Source organism: Paramacrobiotus metropolitanus, unplaced genomic scaffold (genome assembly GCF_019649055.1).
Source record: "Paramacrobiotus metropolitanus isolate TYO unplaced genomic scaffold, Prichtersi_v1.0 Parri_scaffold0000104, whole genome shotgun sequence".
Taxonomy (NCBI): Eukaryota; Metazoa; Tardigrada; class Eutardigrada; order Parachela; family Macrobiotidae; genus Paramacrobiotus; species Paramacrobiotus metropolitanus.
In genome coordinates, this window is record NW_026570324.1 from 392,148 (window position 1) to 414,882 (window position 22,735).

The 22,735-nt window shown below is 44.0% G+C and overlaps 1 protein-coding gene and 1 long non-coding RNA gene across 2 annotated transcripts; both read left to right on the plus strand.

Annotated features, from left to right (window-relative positions):
• The first annotated feature begins 5,825 nt into the window (after positions 1-5,825).
• LOC129597386 (uncharacterized) lies at positions 5,826-11,338 on the plus strand. Its single transcript, XR_008691559.1, has 3 exons — positions 5,826-6,586; positions 9,440-10,348; positions 10,466-11,338. It is a non-coding gene; the product is annotated as an uncharacterized LOC129597386 (long non-coding RNA).
• A 188-nt stretch (positions 11,339-11,526) lies between these two features.
• LOC129597385 (uncharacterized) lies at positions 11,527-13,201 on the plus strand. The gene is made up of 3 exons (XM_055494896.1): positions 11,527-11,901; positions 12,726-12,790; positions 12,870-13,201. Exons 1-3 carry the CDS (start codon positions 11,538-11,540, stop codon positions 13,137-13,139), a joined length of 699 nt encoding a protein of 232 aa, XP_055350871.1. The 5' UTR covers positions 11,527-11,537; the 3' UTR covers positions 13,140-13,201.
• Positions 13,202-22,735: the final 9,534 nt, after the last annotated feature.

Genomic DNA, 22,735 nt, shown 5'->3' on the forward strand with positions numbered 1-22,735 from the left:
CAAAATCAGCCGAAGTCGACTAAGAAACGTCAGCCGCGAGACAGCGGCGACGGAGATGAGTCGGACGAGATTATGGAATAATGTAAATGATTGAAAGGGAGTTGCTACGGCTTATAGTCGGCTCTCCTAGTCCATCAAGTCCATCATATGAGCTCATCCTAAAGTGTGAGAATCTACGGTAATCAGCCGGATCTCAAAACGGAGTAGTTAGGGTATAACTTGCCGACTCTCTGTAATAAGGAAGAGATGTGCGACAGATGAACTTTACCAGGGAGGCAAGCTGAAACGAGCTTGAAAGTCGATATCAAAACGACTAAAGTTCCTCCATGACATAAATGGAAGATGAATTATTACGTTGTCGCACATCCGAATCATCTCATAGATGATCTCACCAGGGAGGAAGCGAATTCCGCTTGTCTACATGACGTCCCTCCATGACCGAATTTGGATCTCATCTGACCGAAGTCGTACAGTAGATACGCAATTATTCCAAAGATGAAGCAGTATTGATAAGTCGTACGATGATACGCACCTGATTCTCAAGCGGATCTGACGTGATTAAAGTCACATTGTAATGCGCAAGATGCTCAAGCGGAGCGAAGTTGCTCAATGGAGCAGGAATGTACCAAAAAGTTCCTAACGGTGGACAGGATACCTGTGACCTGAGTGGAGGATCCTAGTCTGCGGATTTGATAATTACTTCAGTTGATCTGTTTTTACTGTTGATGTTATAGTATTTTTGATACAGATCTCTTTATTTTCACATCGCGGAATTGAAATTGTCTATGTATAGACTTGATGTGATAAATGGACTAAAAGAGATGATGTTTTTATTAGCATTTTTACGAGCACACACAGGCCGTCCGCCAAACGATCGGATTCAACGCGGAGATGGATTCAGCCTCGAACGGAGCTCGGCATCCCTCCCAGAGGCATGTGAGCCATGGTTGCACTCACGTACACCCTCACGCCTGTGGCGCTACGCGGATGACGTGTCTGTGTTGTGTCTCTTCTGATTGGTCGTATGTGCCTTGTGTGGGCGCGCCTATGTGCGCTGCGATGAGCATGGATTTGGCTCTTCGCTTGGCAGATTTGCCAGAGTGGATTCAGTTGTTCAGTCAGTCGATTTGCACACTCAACAAAGTGTTCCTATGCTAGTGGATGTCGTGCGTTGAGCATTTATCCAGGTTTCATAGCATATTACGCTACGCAGGATCCTGTCAGTGGGGATCTCTGTCCTGGACTCATTCTGAGTTCCACATTATACGTGGATTCGTGGTGTAGTCGACAGCATTAGGATCTCCAGCCTATGCTGATTATCTTTGAATTTCGACGAATCTGCACTTTCGCCTAATATCTCGCTGCAAATAAGCAGGTACTCGTATCTGCATGTGCACACGTATACTTTATATACCATATGTATAATGTACTGATATATAGGGGGCAAAACTAAACGTGTTCCACGGTTCCCCTGTATTGCTGCCGTCAGCCGGCTGGAGTTTTACGTTGTGGCTAAACGTGGCGCTTATGTACCGCGCCAGATTTAACCATATGTATTGCCGTAACGTCACACTCCAGGCGGGTGACGGCAGCAATACAGGGGAACCGTGGAACACGCTTAGTTTTGCCCCCTATATTATGCACACACAGAGTGTCAGAACCGAATCTTGAAGTGGTCGGAAACAACATTCGGTTTCTCCAAGAAACTTTCACATCAGCACTTTCCACGCATACGGAATTTGTGATGCATTCGAGGAACTGTTCCTATTTTTCCGTACACACTTCAAAACCATAAGTATTGTTGGATGCCAACTATAAAAGGGGTATTGCTAAAGTCTGTGACTGTGACTGGGTGGGACTGTGAGTCTGTGTGACTGGGACCTTATGTGACTGTGAGCGTCTGTGACTGTGCCACACTGGGCGTGGGAATGATTGGGACTGTGACCTTTTGGGAGTGGGGCTAGTGGTTGCTGCAATCCGCCAGCCAACTGACAGTGCACATCCGGTCAAATTTTTCAACTGGCTCATTGTTTTAAAAGGCAGTATGCAAGCTTCTTCTGTAAGGCAGTGCTTCGTACGGCATTCTAGAAATTCCAAGAAAAATAGTCGAAAGTAACATTAATCATACTTTTATTTATCTTCAGCAGACCCTCCTTCACTTTTTTAAATGGTTCTGAAGTTCTTTTATCTTGCACACTTGGTCAACTAAATACACACGCTACACATGTATCACTATAAAAAATGTGTATCACTACACATTATTTTAGCCTATTCGGGAAAACTTTGTTTAGCGTCCAGCGTGATCGACGACTGAGTATGCGGTATCCCTCTGCTGCGTTCTTGTGTGTCTGCCTGGTGCCTGCCACTTTAGGGCACAGAGCGGCATTATTCGTAAGCGGCAAACATCAACAAACAAAAGCCTTTCAAATTCCTAGGCTGTCGCACGTAGGTGTGATCTGGTCTTGACCCTCTCGTTTGCTCTGTGAGAGAAGGATCGGAACTACAGTATGCAGGCGACTAAGAGAAGACCGGCTGAAGGAAACATCGGAAGCCAAACAGCGCACTTGTTTTCGGCTTCTGTTCTTAGTCTTTCGTGTATGTGAAATGATTTTATCACACTAACGTTTTCGGAAAGTAAAACCACTACTAAACCCGTACGCGGCGCAGTCTGTTGCAGATTTCAACGCTTCGCTTTTCCTGCACTATTCAGTTAAAAAATATCTGCTGTAAATCTAAAGAACAGTAAGTGAATCACCGATACTGTACTGCGCATCCGAATACGGAAGCACTATTTAAAACAGTGCAGTGATGCAACATGCGACCCGAAACTTATGAAACGGACGACGACAGCGTCCATGAAAGTCAACCGCCAACGTAAGTACCATTTTCCACGTTGCGTCTGTGTTCTTGTATAAGTTGTATTAATAATAAATTATTAACATTTTCAATTTGTTGTGGTTTACGCAATGCAATAAAAGCTATATTTTACTAAGTTCTTTTAATGGGCAATAGCCACCACGATAACAATGAGTGCGAGCGCTGGTACACTACTTAATAGTTAAAATTTAAACATTAAAAAAACAACCAAAATCTCTATCTTCTCTTGGATTAAAAGGTTACGTGCTCAAGACAGCCGTGGCATTTCCTTTTACAACAGCGAGACTGAAGCGCTGCTTAAGAAAAGCAGTAGAACGCGCTTCTCCAGTTAAATCACGAATTTTACGGCCCATGAAATGCAACAGTTCACTCAAAGCGGGGCTAAATACTCCCAACGTCTCGATCGCTAAAGGGGAAAAAAAAGTAGGTGAAGGCTCCTCATACCACCTTTTACCACCTTTGGCTCCTAATACCACCTTTCATACCACCTTTGGCTCCTAGTACCACCTTTTGCACACCACTTTTGACTCCGCATACCACCACTTATTTAATACTTACTCAAATCCGTTTTTATTAAATTTTAATAAATGTTAATATCGGGAATAACTTAAATTAGATTGCGCAGCTACATCCATATCAACACGTGGGGCTTCGTACAATGCCGCATCTATAGCCGATAAGGAATATCAAATCCCGGATTGGCAATTCTCTTGGCCTGCCGTCCGGCGCGTCTTTTTGTAGAAGTGTTTTTTTTTCAAAGCTTTCTAAAATCCATTTTTGGATACCTTTGCCGGTATATGATGTCTCTGTCGGGCTTCTTTTGTGGAGAAGGTCACATGCGAATGCCGCAGCAAATAGTCCACAGTCAACACCATTTTTAAAAAAACATCATAGTAACAAATAATTTAATTTATCATTTTACTTAAAGTTTAAAAAAATTGTTTGGTGGTATGCGGAGTCAAACGTGGTGTGCAAAAGGTGGTATTAGGAGCCATAGGTGGTATGAAAGGTGGTATTAGGAGCCCAAGGTGGTATAAAGGTGGTATGCGGAGCCTTCACCAAAAAAGTATCCACTTCCCGAAAACGAATATGTCCGCCGTTTAGAATTTTCTGCAAGCTGAGCCACGTGTCCAGATTTCTTCGAACTGCCGGTGGCATGCGAGATACCAAGTGGGAGCGGTTTGTCCAAAAATTCACGATTCTGCAGCCATTTGCGTTTACCATGCTAAGCTTACGGAGCAGTTGGAGTACTCTGCGCACTGTTCGCTCAGACTCCATAGACTTCTGTGTTAATTAAAAATGATCCTAGAAACGTTCACTGGCGCTCAAATTTAGATGTTCTGATATCGAAAAACAATCTGGAATTTTAGTTTTGATATGACTTACAGCTGGACGCAGTTTATCTAATACAAAAGTTCCAAGGCTGATTGAAACTTTTCACGTTTCTTCACGAAAGCATTACTCGACTGTATCGTACACCGTTTGTGATGAGTGCGACAGCTCAAATGTGCTAACGATACGGTTCCGATACGCTATCCTGTCCCACCGTATTGTTTACCGGACCGTATACCGGGACTGTATTGCGACTACAATCTAATAACTGATTTGTTATAACAAAGCTTTTACAATAACTAACCTTGCTGCTCTATACCCACTTAATGTAACCCGTACAATTTCATAGGCTCTTCCTGTTGACCGAGAGTCGTTTAAAAAGAAATCCATGGAAAAGATTTGGGATTACGTATTGGTTCGTAATTTGGCTGACAAACCGAAGCCACAACCGGGCGAATATGAATTATGGCTGCTAGAGGATTGCAGTTCTCAAACAACCAAGTGCAGCGGATGTCGAAGGAACTTTCGCAAACAGCCCCACATTAAACCTGATTCACCAAATGATTTAATGTTTGTGTCAGTGGGCACTAGAATATACCCCCGCAACGGTGTCCAACGACAGGGAAAGCCGTCAAACGTCTACTGCCATGCTAATAATGGGTGCATTGTTGCAGCAACTATCAGCGTGAACACGCCCGCTTTGAAATCTGCAACTTTTGTAATCTCGGCAGAAACGAAGGAAAAGTTGGATGAAAAGCACAAGCAAGCAATTTTCGCGATTTTTTAATATTTTTCAATAACGGTTAGCTTTGTATTTCCGTAAGGTTCGATATTACGCCAGTATTCCTTTGTTATTGATCCAGTTGCAGGTATTTTTTTGGTTTTTTGCCTCTCTTAAATTTGCTTCGTTACGTTATCTTAAAAAACATGTATTTTCAAAATTTGTTGATAAGAAATAATATTGCTGAACACCAGTTCTGAATGGTTACTGCACTGTTTTTTTGGCAGTTTTTCCCTGCGCAGTACCTGCGGTTTTTTTCATCTTGTTCCAGGGTACTAGCGATTCGGTTTGCCTAGATAGCGGTCATGGTTCGTGTAGCAGCTATGGTTTCTGTTAATTTGGTTTTGAATTTTATTATACTCTGTATGTTATAAGGACATTAAATATTCTCTTCGACGAATGCCATACTAAACAATCTTGGAATTTCTAGAAAGCCTTACGAAGTACTGCCTTGCAGATTGAGCTTGCAAGTACTGCCTTTTAACACAAAAAGCCAGTTAAAAATTTTCCCCGGAAGTGTCCTGTCAGTTGGTTGGCGGATTGCAGCAACCACTAGCCCCACTCCCAAAAGGTCACAGTCCCAATCATTCCCACGCCCAGTGTGGCACAGTCACAGACGCTCACAGTCACATAAGGTCCCAGTCACACAGACTCACAGTCCCACCCAGTCCCACCCAGTCACAGTCACAGACTTTACAGAATACCCCTATAAAAGTGGCTTCAGTGCATCAAATTTTACAGGTTTGCATGTGTATGATATAAGGGAAATCTTATTTTCTCCAACTTTCAGAGTAATCGAACACTAAAAAGGAAATTTATCCCGCTGTCAGGAGATCGGCGCCACCGCCCAGGAGTGTGGGTTGAGTGGGTGTTGCACCGACTCCGATTTCGTGTTCTGTGTGATGCTCTACGGCCAGAGATTGGCATTGCATGCACATGGCCGAGACGTTTTGATTTCATTCGGTTAGATTTTGGCTCGACAGCATGGAGACGTCCATGCTGTACGAGATGGCCTTCGATATTTGCGCATGCTAGAGTGACCCTTCGGGGCTGTTTTGATGTTGTGGGTTTCGTCCCTTTATTAACATCTGCCGATATTAATAAAGCTATCGTTTGTGGCGTCTGTGTTTTGGTTGCCTTCCTGTGCAGCGCAGGCACAGCGCTTACATGGTGGAGATGCGATTTCGATCCCCGATCCCCCTATCGACGCTACCTTCTTCTACACAGATTTTGGATGCGGGGCTTTGTCCTGCACAGCGCTTACAGTGTTTTACTCAACTGTGCGCATCGCCGAATTTCCTTGTACGGCCTACCGGATTCCACGCATACGCTACAGCGCAGTGTGGAGTGACGCCGTATCGCGAACCCGGAAATATCAGCATCGTATCCCGACACATCGTGGAGGACCGGAGCTGATTTCTCCTCACCAACAGCCGACATCTGCCTTCTTCGCACATCGGAGGAACGACCAGACACTGGGGATTCTTCCGTGAGGGAGCAGACAAGCGGAAACGAGATCCTGCGTTCTAGACGACAGTCGGAAAGCAGCACACCGAACGCACCGCACCGTACAATCGTCACGTCGTGTCAGTGCAGGTAAGCCGATCTGCTCTGGCAGATAAAGCCGAAAACTTTCTGAATTTAATATCAGAATATCTAGCCGAACTATCTCCGAAAGGAATATCGTTCTATTATTCGAAACACTGGCTGATTACAGCAGCTTTTTGGAGTTGTTGCAGTGTGTCAGTTTGGCCGATTTTGCCGTATTAACACCGACTTTACGGTCGAATTTTCAGTCGATTCAGCCGTGGATTTTGTTTCTGCAATAGCAGAGAATTATTGCCGTAAAATTCTGATATTTCGAAGGGATAAATTCGTCAGAATTTATCCGCAACAATCGGAATTTAGCCGTACACGGGAGCTGTCAATGCTACCGTGTGTTATCGTTTTCAGTAGCCGATCTCGCAATTCAAAATTGCGTATTTGCCGTACAATTTGAACTGCAATTCACAGGAATTCCAGAACCTTATTTGCCGATATTTTGCTGCAAAATTTGCCGACTGTAATCGGTGAAAATCGATTACGGAAATTGTGGGTATTTTTGCAGAGTCGATGAAATGTGGTCGCCGAAGCAATTGTGTGTAGCACGCGATACTACTGCATACTTTTGCCCAGTTTTTCGAACGATTTATTCTTGGTGAATTATTCGTAATTCACCAGAATTATTGCCGACTAATTGCCGATTATTTTATAATATTCCGCCGAGTAATAATGGTAGAAATACCGTGATTTGTACACTGTGAGATTTCGAATTTTTCAACGTCAAATACAGGGTCGACTGCGGAATATCGCAGTGGATTTTGCCGATCGTTACCGAACACGGAAGCTGGTGCTACCGTGTCTGGCCATAGCCGTCTAGTCTCGTTCATTGACATTGCAGTCAACTGCACTACAAGCCGTTAACTTCCAGTAAACTGACCGAATGTGATTAACGATTTTATTTCGATACCGCCGACATGCAGCGTACACCGTTTAATAAAGTGAAACAATTTGCCGCAAATGCGATGAAAAGTGCCGAACGGATTGTTTGCTCTCAGCCGATTAATTCCGATAATTTTAAAAATGTTAACCGAGCCGACAGTTCATCTAGTTCTTTATCCAGTGACATTATTGCCGAACTGGAGCGAAGAATATCAGACCGGGATGAATTGATTCGCGAATTGCAGTGTGAAATCGCACAACTGCATACGAAACTTCGTGAAAAGCCGGAAAATATGGAAAATTCCGTAAGCCGATTTGTACCGAATACGACTAATAATGTCGTTTATCTTCAAAAACGCCGAAAGCGCACAAAATGTGAAGCCAAGAAGTCGAATAAAGAATGGAGTGATGACGAAGAAAGTCATCAACAAGCAGTTATCAGTATTAATAATGCTGCTAATAATACCGTTAATAAGCGACCGCTTATTAAGCTGACTAATATTAATCACCGCAAACCGAGTCGTGCTCAACAATGGGCAAATAATGTCGATAAAATAACCGAAATAACCGATCGCACGCCGTGTCTGGAAAAGATGATGCGAAACGGTAGAGTCGCCAGATACTGTCAACACTGTGATATCTCCGGACATTATTATGTCGATTGTTCTTACAAAGAAGTGCCGCGGTCGAATAATCCGATCTATCTAGCTTACCATGATCCAGTTACTGGAAACCGCCGCTATGCACGTGATTTCTATCGAAACAGAATAAATTCTACCAAGCAGCTACATTCCAGTCTTTTTATTTCCCCGCGATCCCCGCGGCAACCGGGTGGTCACTGTACTGCAGCATCACCGTTATCACAGGAGCCGTCTTGTTGTAACCAGTAAGAGAAAATGCCGATAGGTCAATATTTTCCCGATACCCGTGGCATCAGCCACGTGCTATCTTAATTGTTAAGTTTACCGCCTACTATTACGTTTTAATTGCTTTGGAAGATTGCCGGTAATTCGAAGGATGTCGACCGACGAGAGTATCTGCAATTTGATGCTTAAATCATTTGGATTAAATTCAAACCGACATAATCGTGCCACTAAATCGAATCTCCAAAAAAGCCAATAAGGTACTAGACATTCGAAACCTGTGCGAAAATGTCCGAAAATTTGTGATAAATGATTTATAACAACAATTGTCGGATATCTACCGATCGATAATTTATCGGATTATAAGTAGAAAAGTCGTTGAAGTTGAAGCCGAACCTATTTAGTGGTGAACCGCGCAATTCTATTTAAACCTTGGGAAGATTCGTGCTAATATCGGTGTTATCTAAAATAAGTCAAAAGCGAAAATGTTCCTGTAATTTGTAGTAAAACCGGTTACTTGTCTGCAATTTCGATTTAGTGTAATTTCTGGAATTGCGTCTGTTCTGCCGTCTGCCAGTTATTTGACATTTTAACGTCAAGAGATCTCGTACATTTACCGCACTGATATGGTGAGCCGATAATAACCGATAATTTAGTTGAGTAACTAAATTACTGCCACCGACGCGCTATGCGCATTATCATATCGAGTGGTCCATACCTCTCTCATTATTAAAATCCCCACTATTGTTGTGGTCCGTACCTCTTGCCGCAATAATCCCTTTATTTTAGAGGATCATACCTCTCGCCGAATTAATTCCCCACTTTTTAGCATCATAGTGGTCCGTACCTTTCGCCGATTAAAATGTTAATTTATTTTGCCGCTCCGATATGGAAATTATTACCGCCTTTGTGAATTATACGTACTGGTATAATTCAATAAATACGTGGTTCGTACCTTATTTATGACCGATTCAAATTGCCGAATACATAAATTCGCCGCCGTTAAATTGCCGAATAGTTGCTGATAATAATTCACAATTATTTTTACACCGACTAAATAATTTGGCTGACTAATTTAGAATTAATTAGTGTAATTTAATCGTAGATTGAATGGAGCCGATACCGTTCAGCGTTATCGTAATGATAGCTAATCGAACCGCCGGGCAATATGCCAGATGATTTGTTTATCAAATTGCCGACCGCGCCACATGGCGACGATGCCGAAATTTTCCACATTACTGTGGAAGAAAAAAGCCGACACGATCTGTGTTTTCCGAATTTATTAGCGAAACACTGAGTGTTATCGCTGGCGCCGCTGCTACCGATCCTGCTGACACTGACGTCGACATGGTGCTGGATGCAACTGCTGAATGATCGGAAACGTGAGATTGGAGGATGAACGGATTCTCCAGAATGGAACGCACCAGTGGGATACTTTCATTTATTTTTGTGAGAAAGATAGAATATGCCGCCATGTTGGGCCGCATTTTTACTCATTACTCTGTTCATTTACCGACGTGTTTTGATTTTGTTTATTGCTGTGCTATGGCCTCGAGGGACCTCGGCGTCCCGCCCCGTGGCATGTCAGGAGATCGGCGCCACCGCCCAGGAGTGTGGGTTGAGTGGGTGTTGCACCGACTCCGATTTCGTGTTCTGTGTGATGCTCTACGGCCAGAGATTGGCATTGCATGCACATGGCCGAGACGTTTTGATTTCATTCGGTTAGATTTTGGCTCGACAGCATGGAGACGTCCATGCTGTACGAGATGGCCTTCGATATTTGCGCATGCTAGAGTGACCCTTCGGGGCTGTTTTGATGTTGTGGGTTTCGTCCCTTTATTAACATCTGCCGATATTAATAAAGCTATCGTTTGTGGCGTCTGTGTTTTGGTTGCCTTTCTGTGCAGCGCAGGCACAGCGCTTACACCGCTTAACTACCCTAGTCTTTGTGCAAAACCAAGTTTTTTTTTTTTGCAGCGGTATTTTAATTTTATGCTCGATTTTTGGGCTCATGGTAAGCGTAAGTAGTCTCGAAAATTTATTCGGAACTTTTATAATTTACAGTTCTGCTTTTCAGCAACTCAACTAGTATTAATTGATAATATTCTTTTGGTTTTTTATTTTTTTACAGTGTATTGTGGAAATGCGTTCCTTTGAGGAATGGAACCACCCTGAAATTTTTATCCACACCGGTGAGCATCTGAACATTACCGCCGACAGAATTTTGGCAGAATACGCCGCAGCGCCAACCACCACGCCTAAGGCTATTAGCACTACATACGATGACTGGTACAATGGGCGGATTCCTATTCAGTAGCATGGGATCATCATGAAGTATTCATCCATACTGCTAAGCAGGAGCATCAGGACCTGATCGCCGAAGGATGAATAACGCCAGACCCAACCGCCGCAGCGCCGATCATCTGGACTTCTCAGAATGACGTTTTACAATTGGTGGGTTCAGTGGGGCGATTCCTATTCAATAAGCCCTGGGGACTGGATAGCGCAACGTCTCAAGCACTTGGTGTTTGAATTTTTATGGTCACGAAACTTGCGGCATACACGGCATGTACTATTATAAAAGAAGCAAATAGATCTCTTGCATGAACTTTGCTCCAACTCTAAATCACGCATTTGTCGAAGTCATGCTGTTAAAGATAGCGGTACATACATACAAAACACATCTTGACGAATCATCGCACTAGTACCAGTAGTGGTGATCACTGATAAGTATGCCCATTGCATGTGATTGGATCAGCACACCACCATCAACGGACAGAATAAGATTTCTTTCAACGGAATAAAAATCAGTGTTCGGCGTTAGTGACGCTATTATTTGTAGTTGTGACAGAGTAAAGTCCGCAGTTCTATAGAAGTATTTATTGCATCGCGCATATCGGATTCGGATACATAAGGACCAGTGAGACCATGTTCATCAGTGAGACCATGTTCATTAGTACGCTTTTCTAAGCGCGCAAGCCGTAATGTTGCAAGGGGCACATCGTTATCATCGTGACTAAAACAGTTTCCTTGTACCAGAGCTGACAGATTCGAAAGTTTTCGGTGTCAGGGAACGCTTTGTAACATAATGCGATCGAAACTATTTGGCCCTGTACCGCAGTGCACTTTTTTGACGGAGCGGGTGTGTCGCGTACTGTGTGATTGAACGGTTTAATACGGGGATAAATTTGAATAGATACATCATGACTGTTTTACAAACCTCATTCATCCAGCGTATTGACCGCAAACAAATTCGGGCTGGCAGGACATTTTTCCGGCGTATTGACATGGGACCTCATAATACGAGCTATCCACAAAGCGAAACGGTGATTTGCACTCCACTACCAACTACCAAGTACCGGCTGGGTGACCGCAGAAATTTAACAAGCTATCAAGTCTGCAACTCCGGCAATTTGGGATGCCAAGCCAAAGCGTACAAAGACGTCTCGAGTTTTTCAAACGCAAACCGGCACCACACTTCAGCGAGAGCGGTTGGTTGGAACAGGGCACCCGCGCAAGGCCAAAAGAAATCACAAATCCGGACGCATAATCATGAATACAAACTTGGTAAAGTAATTATTTCTGTGTTTCTGATTTCTTCGTTCAGTAGGTGCCCTGCTGTAACACTTCAGACAAAATGTTTTGTTGTTTAAACATGACTGTGTATTATAATAAACCATGTACAGATAGAGCGCTATTATGATATCACACCGGTTATACCTGCATATTTGAGGTGGGCTATTATGAAACTGAAAACTCTGCTAATCAAACCAGTCGTATTTCGGTGGTCTCATTTTAACTTGTCATTAATTTATTTCCCGAGTGCGGTTCCTCTTACTTTTAATTTGCTGATTACTTTTCTGTTTACCGGCTCACTTAATATTTACATAATCAATACAATACGGCTTACTGAAACTATTTCTTTGTAGCAGATAAAATAACACTATATTAATAATTATTCATAGTGCAGTCGGCAGCGTTACGATGTCATGTCTGCGTTAACTATTTTAAATTTCGATGAATTTGCATTTTTGCCTGATATTTCGCTGCAGATATGCAGGTACTCGTATCTGTACACTGAGTCACTGACACACACACACAGTGTCAGAACCTAGTCTTGAAGTGGTCAGAGCAACCTTCTGTTTCTCCAAGAAATTTCCATATCATTATCAGCATTTTCCACACATAAGAAAATTGGTATTACTCTCAACTGATTCAAAGAACCATTCCTACTTTCTCGAACACACTTCAAAACTGCACTTCACAACTGCTGGATTACACTATAAAAGCGAGTGCGGACTTGCATTTGCGTGATAGGTCTGTACGGTAAATCGTATTTTTTTCAGTTTGTAAAATATCTGTTAAATTAAAATTATTCGCGCTTTAACCAGGTTTGAATTTAACCAGGATGTTTGGCCCCAGTATTTTGATTTTATGTGCGAGTTTCGCATCCGTGGTAAGCGTAACTATTAGTGAGAACTTTATTCGAACTGTTATACCGATAAGACTGGTTGTAATAATAAATTTGTTTATAGTTCACAGCGGATACGTCTAAATATGCAAGGATTCATCCTGCACGGTTCCTGCCTACTCCCGAGCAGTATGAACAGGACCTGGCCGGCCAAAGAAGTAAGACAAAAGAAGCAGCGACAGCGATGACCACCCCGCCTGTGGAGACTAGCACTCATTATCTCTGGGAAATCGGCCGAATAATTTGCTGTCCAAAGCAGCCCTGGAACCAGGACTGCAAATGCGAGGTCCCTAGTGGTTTGAGAAACCGTCTGCAAGTGCAAACGATACACTGACTACCACTTTATTGTAATTAGTGTCGATTGTCGAATATACTGCGTCTTTTATTAACGGTGGTTTGCTGGTCCGTGGTATCGTTGTTTAATCTATTCAAATGCAAGGGGCATACGTATTTCCATTACGGGTACAGTCTGTACTACGTACATTTTGTGTTAGGATAAATTTGTACCGGTAACTTTAATAGCATCACTTCCGCAAACTAATGTTTTTATAATACAATGTTTTGCGATAACCACAAAAACAAAACTTCACGATACTTCAAGACACAAATTTTACAAAACTTCACGGCCTCGACACACTGAGTTGCAGAATTTTAAATTTATTATTCCTAATGTCGAATCTGAAAAGTCTCAGAGAAAATGTCTCCTACGCATGCAAAAATTCAGTATGAACCGGCATCCTAAGATTGGTTCAGAGTAATATGATGAGAAATTCGGGGTAAGCGACTCGTGTCAGAACTTTGAGACGTGTTCACTTTGTGCTTCTATCTCGTTGAACGGATGACAGTGGTTTTTACTTTTTGGTGCTTCCTTATAATGCAGGTTTTGGCATGCGCGCATTACTGCCCAACACCTAACGCAACAAACGATGCAAAAAGAAAACGGAAGCGGTAAAGTGACGACGGTAATATACCTTTCCAAAGGTTAATTAACGGTAAAGGTTCCCGAAGCGGTGGTTTTCTCAAAGATAAACTGGGACAAGCAAATGAAATTAAAAAGAGCAAACTGAAAGGGTAAAAGTGAATTAGTTGGCATCAGCGCTAAACATACATTCACGTTTCCCTCGACGTTTGTCACACGCTTTTTATAAAACAGAGCAAAATTTACCTTTTATGCAACGAGGAGCTCAAACGTAATAGCAGTCACAGAGAATCGCCAATGTGAAAATCACATTCTATGTGACGTTTGTGTTTAACACGGATTCTGCTTGGATTAACTTAACACTTTCCATCCGTACGTGGGACGGGGAGACCAGTGCGATAGAATAATTACCATAAATCATAATAATCAATCCTACCGACATTACTCAGCAACAGAGTATGAGTTACTGTAATATCTCAATGAGACATACTTCATAGGAATCTACGCGAAGCGTGAAACTACGTCCACAATGATAATTTAATTAAGTAACTCCGAAACTGCCAAACTCATGGTCAGCACGACTTTTGAGTTTTAACGGTTTAGGCTGTTTATTCGTACTCGTAAGTGAAAGCAAGTGTTGTGTCGTCGTCGTCATCAACACCGGTTGAGCAGCGGCGTCGATAACAGTCGGACAATTCGTGAATAATGATGTGAATCATTTTGTACACCCCACTACACTGCACTAAAATGAGTAAAATCATTTGGACTAAGGACTTTCGTCAAGATTTGTAATCCAACACCTGATTCAAAATGTTTGCAGAAAATTCTTAAGAAAACGTTTGACATTGTGGCATCCGGAAGGCGATGGCCGTTGGGCGTCACCGTCGGGCCTTTCACTCCACGTACAGTATGGTGGCGCATTAGCCTTCTCCACTCTAAAGGTAGTTCCATCGATCATGCAGTCGCGACCTTTTCGTTCAACGAGTGACCCCCGTCGGAATGGCCTCACAAGGCAGTGCGATCTTACTGATTATGCTCAAACAGTTGCCAGCAGTCTTCACCTTGAAAACAGAGATATGGTGTACAGAGATATGGTATTAGCCGGTTGGATGTCGCCATGGACTCCCCAACCGACTGAGACCATACCTGTGGCCAATTCTTTGCCAAGGGGGTGGCTTTAGACTGCTGGTTGTCAGGAATTTTCGGTACTTTCCGGTCGTACAGCATAACGGAATTCCAGATCGAAAGGCCGAAAATGAGCGTTTCCGGCAAAATGGCCACTTTTGACCTTCCATACGATATGGAGCAAGTTGGAGGAGTTTTTGCGTTTTTTTCGTCGAATTCCGACATCGTTATTTTACGTGTGTGCATACAAGGCGTCGTTTCCTACCCAGTTGTCCTCCCTCATCGCTGCTTCGACCGTGGAACAGGCGGAAGAGAAAAATGACAGTCTGTATTCTTACCTGCACTAGTAGCTGTTATAAAACACTCGAGATTCCGAGAATGGCGTTCATCAATGAGCAGAGCAAGCTAGTGCAGCGCGTTCTCCTAATGTCAATCGCCGAGGCTTGCCGTCGGAGAATCAGAGAGGGAATGCGATTTCCGTCCTTGACACAACAGATACCGCGGAAAAGCTGAATGGACTCTTTGTAAATTGGCAATAGCTATTTTGCCGCAGTATAACAATAAGGGTCTGAATAGCCCTGTGATGCATGGCAACGTGTGCCAATGCAATGTCGTATTATGTACTTGTTGAATTTGTGTATTTGTTGTCATTTACGTATTTAGTTGAGTAGTTATTAAAGAGCACGACGCTCCACGTCGTGACAGAATTGGCGTGAAGATGCAGTATTCTAAAAACTCGTGAAAATTTTTAAAGATGTTATTACATTCAGAAGAAGTGATACTAAACATTCAGAAGAAGTGATACTAAAATAATAATTAATGGTTGTACTCCGAATTGGCAAATTATTTCTATACCGTGGGAGGAGAGAAGGGAAATGACCAATCCCGCCCATGCAATGTTTGGCCAAAACAGTACTGCCAGATTCCCACATGGACACCGAGCAGATATGGCCAATGCCGGAACACAGTCCCCGCACCTTTATGGATACTGCCAGACTCCCAGATAAGTGAGGAGAGCAGTCCGACATTCCTGCCCGAGTCGACATTATTCAAGCAGAGCAGAGCCAGCAGCCAGATCCTGCCCGAGCCTGCATCGAAGGACAGAGCAGAGCAGTGCCGCTATTATGGATACGAAGAGCAGCGTCCGTTTCCTTTCCTTTCAAGGCAACGTAAGAAGGGAAACGCCCATTCAAGTTCCCGGGTTCCCCAGTTCTTCAAGTGAAGGTCGTCAGTTGCGAACAAACGAAACGTTTCCAAGGAGACTAAATCCTATCGCATTAGCGCGATACAAACACGGACTAGCCAGCCTTCGAAGTTAAACCTTTGCCTAATGGAATTTATTTCATTTTAAAATGATATTATTAATAAAATTTATTTAATTAAACTACTGGAAATTTCTTTCAACATTTGTCTCTGAAAATAATAATTAATTAAACTTTTGTCAAAGACGGTAAATATAATTACCAGTCTCACTAATATTTGGAATTTTTCTTCTTCTTGCAGTTTAATGCATGCGGATTTTTCCGCAATTTTCTGTGTTAAGAAACTTTTTCTTAACAAAGGGAGATGTGATGCATGACAACGTGTGCCAATGCAATGTCGTATTATGTAGTCCAGAGCCTAAAATCTTTAGAATCTATGTGAGCACACTTAATTTCGCAAAGAGGGGGGTACTGATTATTTACTCTGCATTTTCATATTGGCTGACATTACCAAGACTCGGGAGTATGTATACAGATGGAATTAACGTTGGCAAATTTACAGAAAACTTACGTATCCAGTAAAATTCATACGTAAGTCATACATATCCATACGTTTTACTGGATACATACGTATCCAGGAAAATTAAAAAAAACTGAATTGGGAGATGGCTCAAGTTGCTAGTTTTTTTTCTGCAAGAGGGTTGCTAGTATGACAGTGGATATTTTTGCAAATCCTTTGAGTTCGAATTGAGCTTCGCGCGAAGCCGACGATGCTTTTTGTCCAGGAAATACAAGAAATTCAATAAAATTAGGCTAGTTTTCCAGAAATATTTCGGGTTTGTCGAATTTGTTGAATAAAATAAAACTAGCGAAGCTTTTTTTGTAGCAAACAGATTCTTTTTGCCCCGTATTTTGCAGTTTGAACTTGGCTGTGGGCTGGCTGCATTGATGACCTTACGGCTAACATTCGGGAACGGTATCCGTTTTGTACCGGATTTACTAGTCTTTGAAAAAGAGGAAGTAACCTAAAATAACATCGAGCTTGATCGTTGGGGTAAACTAACATTGCAAGTACTAGCAATAAAAAGTGTAAAAACTATCGACCAGTTTGAGAGATCCAGTATATACGCCGATACCCACCACGTTATCGGTTATCATTTACAGGGAGGTTTGCCAGTTGACGCTGGACACGTTTTAACGTATCCACACTTCCGGCGCTGCATGTTTCAAATGCACAATATTGCTGTTTCGGATGCTAAATCTAAAAGCGGAAATGAGCAAAAAAAGTAGGCTAGTGATTTCGGATACTATTAATCAAATGGCATTCCCTCTTTAACTCTATCTGCAAATGGATAAACAGATATTGCTGAAACAACCACTAGAATGCCGCATGTCTACCCGGAAACTTAATTCTCTTGAATAACTACGAGATCATCCCCGTGAAAGTTGAAAAGCACATTTTTAGTCACAATCACAATGATACCGGTTTCTTGGTTTTCTTTGATATGAGCATGACCTTTAGCGCGTATCATATGCAAGTACAAAATGAGTAATAAAACAAAAGAGATTTAAAGCAAAAACACTTCTTCAATGCTATCCTGCTCGGGGATTGTACCCATAGCACATATCGCGTTTCCCCGTTGCATCTGGATAGATAAACGCTGTCTAAAAAACTCTACTTTGATATTATTTTATCTGTACAAGTGCTAAACAGCGCGTGTGATTTAAACAACAGGAGCACTATTGTGCATGTAGGCTGTGCAGCGTCAGAAATGTGTGTCCTATAAAAGTTGCCCACTGACACAACGCCCACTGAAAGATTACGTGACACGCATTGGATTAAAGCGTTTTCCTGTTCGTTTGTGCAAATTTTTGCTCTTTTAAAAAATAAGAAAACAGGTTGAAGCCGATTAATTACACAGAAGGGGGGAGTATTGACAATTTTTAAGCACAAGTTGCAATCTAGGTGAGCACATGCACTTTTATGTGAGCACATTTTGTGTTATGTGAGCACAAGTTTTTAGGCCCTGTAAATATGTACTTGTTGTATTTGTGTATTTGTTGTCATTTACGTATTTAGTTGAGTAGTTACTAAAGAGCACGACGCTCCACGTCGTGACAAGCCCTCAGGCTACTTTGCCGCACACTGCGCCGGAATAGCCAGTTGGCTATTTTGCCGCACTATGGTGGGCGAAATAACTTGTTGGCTATTTTACCGCACACTGCGTTAAAACAGCTCATGAGCTATTTTGCCGCACTATGGACGGGAACAGGATAATTATAAGGTAGATGCTGCGTGCACGGGGTAACACGGGGTGTTGGCTGCGTGTACGGCATTTTAATATTGTGTTTTTCTTTTTTCACGTGAACGTATTGGCTGATTTGATTCTGTTTGATGTCATCCGAATTTTTGACGTAATAACATCTTGTGGTTCCCCACGTTTTATTCAGTCACAGCAGGTTTTTCTACCGGTTTTCGGTAGTATGTTTTAATGTACCATAATATAGGAATAGTTACAAATATTTTTGTTTTGCGGCTCAGAGTTTTTTCGACACGGCTTGATGTAGGTGGTACTGGTGTCAGTTGCGTGCTTTCATAAGCGGCTACCAGGTGAGTTCAGAACAGATCCAGCTCAAAAATCGCCATTCAGGGATCCATCTCGAAAACGAACGCGGTAGTCACAGCTATCGCATTCTACTTCCCGCTGCTTTTGGCATCTCTCACTTCGATTTTATGCCCTTCATCCAGTTTATAATCTTCTTCCAATTTTAAAATATAATAATTCTGAAACAAATAAATCACCCGTGCCCGCAGCCAACGCCCGTGTTTACCCGTGCACGCAGCCATATTGAAAAGTATTTTGGCTTATACCGCAAGTTACGTTAGCATAGACGAGACAAGAGCCATTATCGCCATCGCCTCAGGTGCACCTGCGACCAAAAGTCGATTCCTTTAGACTGGAAAGTAATGTTGGTGTATTTAAAATTTGGAAAGTGGTGAACCGAAGCGATAGAGATGCTACAACGACAGCTTCGGACGGCAACAAAAGAAGGGACGCGTACGAGGAAAAGCTAAAAAAATCTCTGGTCGAGTCAACCGAGTTCATCGCATGAACCGCCAAAGGTCCGAAGGAACAGACGGATGTATTTTTAAAATACGTCAACCTAGAACAGGAACTGGGAGCAACAATACACTGGACGGAACAGCTTGGGAAACAAGTAGCCGGCTTGGAGACGAATCTGACGACAGCCCGGCGCAGCGGAGTGCTACTACGCGGCCCCTTGATTCGATGGGATTGAACGACACGAATGACGACGCGGCGAGACGGACAAACCCACCGATGCCGGACGGATAGTCAAGACAGTGTCACGACCTCGTACACTCACTGACTGACATGAAAACACAGAGCAAGCAATAGTACAACTAGCGTTGCTACGCCACAACAGACCGGAACAGATAGGAGACTTCAAGATCAAACGCCGCAGCCGCACGATCTAACCGGTGGAAGGAAGAGGCTAACACAACCTGACCGACGTTGTGGACAATTGCGGCACATCCATCAAGGCGAACTTTCGATTTCAGCAGGGCCAGATACATGTGGCCGACCAGCTGTCCAAATTTAATGCTGAAGTATTGCATCGTGCCGGACAGCTGTCCCGGCCTGAATCGCCGGGACGTGAAGCGCCCTTGTCGTCGGGATGACCAGGCCGATGCCGACCGAGACCAACGACACGAACGGAAAAAGAATCCGAGAGGCCGGGCCGATGTTGATCGGAGTCGACACAACGTTAGCAAATCGAATAATCTCGGGCGAGCGCTGATATCTGCCAGCCGGATGACGGACCTCCCGTGAAGTTTGACGGCGATATGCGAAAACAGGATGGCTGGATATACCAGTTTTGCCGCATACGTAAAAGACACGAATTAGTCGGTGGCGCAGTAACCGCTTAGTTCATGGTCGTACGTGAGCGTGCTCCAACCGGCCATGTGGCGGACTAGTACTAGGAACCAAAGTCAGAAGAACAGAAGGACGGTTGGCCGTTCGATGTCTGGATGGCCATGTTTGGGGCTCGATTTTCCAAACAGAAGGGTGATGTTAGTGCTGGCCTGTGCAGGCGACATAAGGATTCGCGTCGTCCGGACATGCATTCACCGTAAACTGGACACATTTCGGCCTTGCGTTTGCGTCCCGCCACAGTACGGACAACCCCAGCCGAGCCCGCCGGGTGCAGGCAGTTATGGTAGAGGCACTGGAGAATACAGCTGGAACTACGGCCGAAGCCCGGCTATGGAGCCAGCCGCCAGGTAGGGGCCGCGGAATTTTTGGCTGAGGTTAGCTCGGCCAGAACTTAACCGACCAATGGGACGGAATGTAGCCGGCCAGAACTTGTGAAACCTAGTGGGCACGAATCGGCCTGGCCCGTTCCCGGGCTGTGTCGTTCCCGGGCTGTGCCGTTCCCGGGCTGTGCCGTTCCCCGGGTTGTGCCGTTCCCCGGGTTGTGCCGTTCCCCGGGTTGTGCCGTTCCCCGGGTTGTGCCGTTCCCCGGGTTGTGCCGTTCCCCGGGTTGTGCCGTTCCCCGGGTTGTGCCGTTCCCCGGGTTGTGCCGTTCCCCGGGTTGTGCCGTTCCCCGGGTTGTGCCGTTCCCCGGGTTGTGCCGTTCCCCGGCTGTGCCGTTCCCGGGTTGTGCCGTTCCCCGGGTTGTGCCGTTCCCCGGGTTGTGCCGTTCCCCGGGTTGTGCCGTTCCCCGGGTTGTGCCGTTCCCCGGGTTGTGCCGTTCCCCGGGTTGTGCCGTTCCCCGGGTTGTGCCGTTCCCCGGGTTGTGCCATTCCCCGGGTTGTGCCGTTCCCCGGGTTGTGCCGTTCCCCGGGTTGTGCCGTTCCCCGGGTTGTGCCGTTCCCCGGCTGTGCCGTTCCCGGGCTGTGCCGTTGTTGGGCTGCGCCGGGGAACGGCACTGCGGGCCGTCTTCGTTGGGTTGTTTCTTCTTCGCTTTGTTAATGTGTAGACTGGAATGTTCGCTAAGCCAGCGCAAACGGGAACGGTCTACAAACGGGGACAGTTTTCGTCGGCCGTTTTTTCTTCGCGTTGTTAATGTTTAGACGGGAATGTTCGCTAAGCCAGCGCAAACGGGAACGGTCTACAAACGGGGACAGTTTTCGTCGGCCGTTTTTTCTTCGCTTTGTTAATGTTTAGACGGGAATGTTCGCTAAGCCACCGGGATCTGCTGGAGCGGAACGCTTAATGGTTTCTGAAGATGGAAGATCTGTCTGTGCTCTTGAAGTTAAATGATACATCGGATGCAAGAATCTCGATGGCACACAATAATTTTGCTACAGTAAGTAATCTACTCGTATATATGTACTGTAGACAAAGGTCAGGATGTGGGAAAATTAATGGCAATTCCAAAACAATATGATCTATAATCTATAACATTTTTTAAGAGCCAAACAGTAATTAATGTATTCGCAATTTTAATTTAGTAAATATTTTTGTTAATGTACTTTCGAAATATTACGGTAATATTTTTGCACAAAAATCACTCAGATAGTCACTTCGGTTATGAAGACGACAGTGGCAAAAATGAGAATCATGCAACTCAAATGTCTAATTCGGCCAGAATTATTCATTTAAATCAAAAATTCGCAAAAGTGCTACCGATGATCCAAAAAGGAGAAACTCACTCTGAACGACAACTGGCAAATGAGGGTGGCGGTCGGCTCCCTGGTATCCTGTCGGGTTAGTTCGGAAACCAGGAGCGCCATGTAACAGCAGCCGGCTTGACTGTTGTTCTAGTGGGTTGGTTAATTTACCTTACAGATACCACGATCGGTCGGCTGTTAGTGTGGGAAAGGCTGGCACGGTCGGCAGCGATGCTGACCGGAAGCTGACTACCGTTTACACGGTGACAATGATGGAAATGCACCATCGTCCCTTGGCGGTTAAGCAACACAACACCAGGTCATCGCAGGTGTTTATTAGCGAGTTCAACGTAGCAAAATTCAGCGAGCAAAGCAAGCTGAGGAGCTAGAACGCATAAGCGTGGAGCAAGAAGTGCGAAAGGCGCGTAGCAAGTAGTGCGTAAGCACAGGGGCAGGAAGCGCGGAAGGCACGGAGTAAGATTAAGAGCAAGCTGCAGCAAGACTAATTTTAAGATGTTTCTGAACGTGAGATGCGGTCGGTAAAAGTAGGAAAATAAGGATTCTGATCTTCATAACACAGCAACCAATAAACAGTAGAGAAGGGCAGTTAACACAACTAATCTAATTACTATCGCTACCGGTTATATCTAATTTCTATCAGTACAGGATGTAGCCAGCAGGTTCTTATGAACCTGCGGGCTACAGGTGAACCTACGGGTTTTGCTCTGATGAAACCATAAAATACAGCGCTACAACCATCAGGCTCGGTGCAGATCGCTCCCATGGTCATTTTCGTGCTGCTTGTTTGCTCCAATTTATTGATTCCTCAATAAAGCTGTTTACAATCGTTAGCCTCTATGTTGTGCTGCCCATAACAGTACTGAAAGCCGGACTAAAACCGTCGCCGCAGGGTTGCTTGAAAATAAGTTTTAATTCGACTAACGGCTAGGAAAACATGAACATAAGATTTCCCTCGGAAATTGGAATATAACCAAAAAAACTTAAGAATTGCATAAGAAGACCAACGAAAAGTGCATCTTTGTGAA

Bases quoted from the DNA above. Each gene is read 5' to 3' on its own strand.
- LOC129597385 (XM_055494896.1), top strand. From the start codon at position 11,538: ATGACTGTTTTACAAACCTCATTCATCCAGCGTATTGACCGCAAACAA. The intron at 11,902-12,725 runs GTAAAGTAATTA...CGCTTTAACCAG, and splicing joins TAATCATGAATACAAACTTG to GTTTGAATTTAACCAGGATG. The intron at 12,791-12,869 runs GTAAGCGTAACT...ATTTGTTTATAG, and splicing joins GTGCGAGTTTCGCATCCGTG to TTCACAGCGGATACGTCTAA.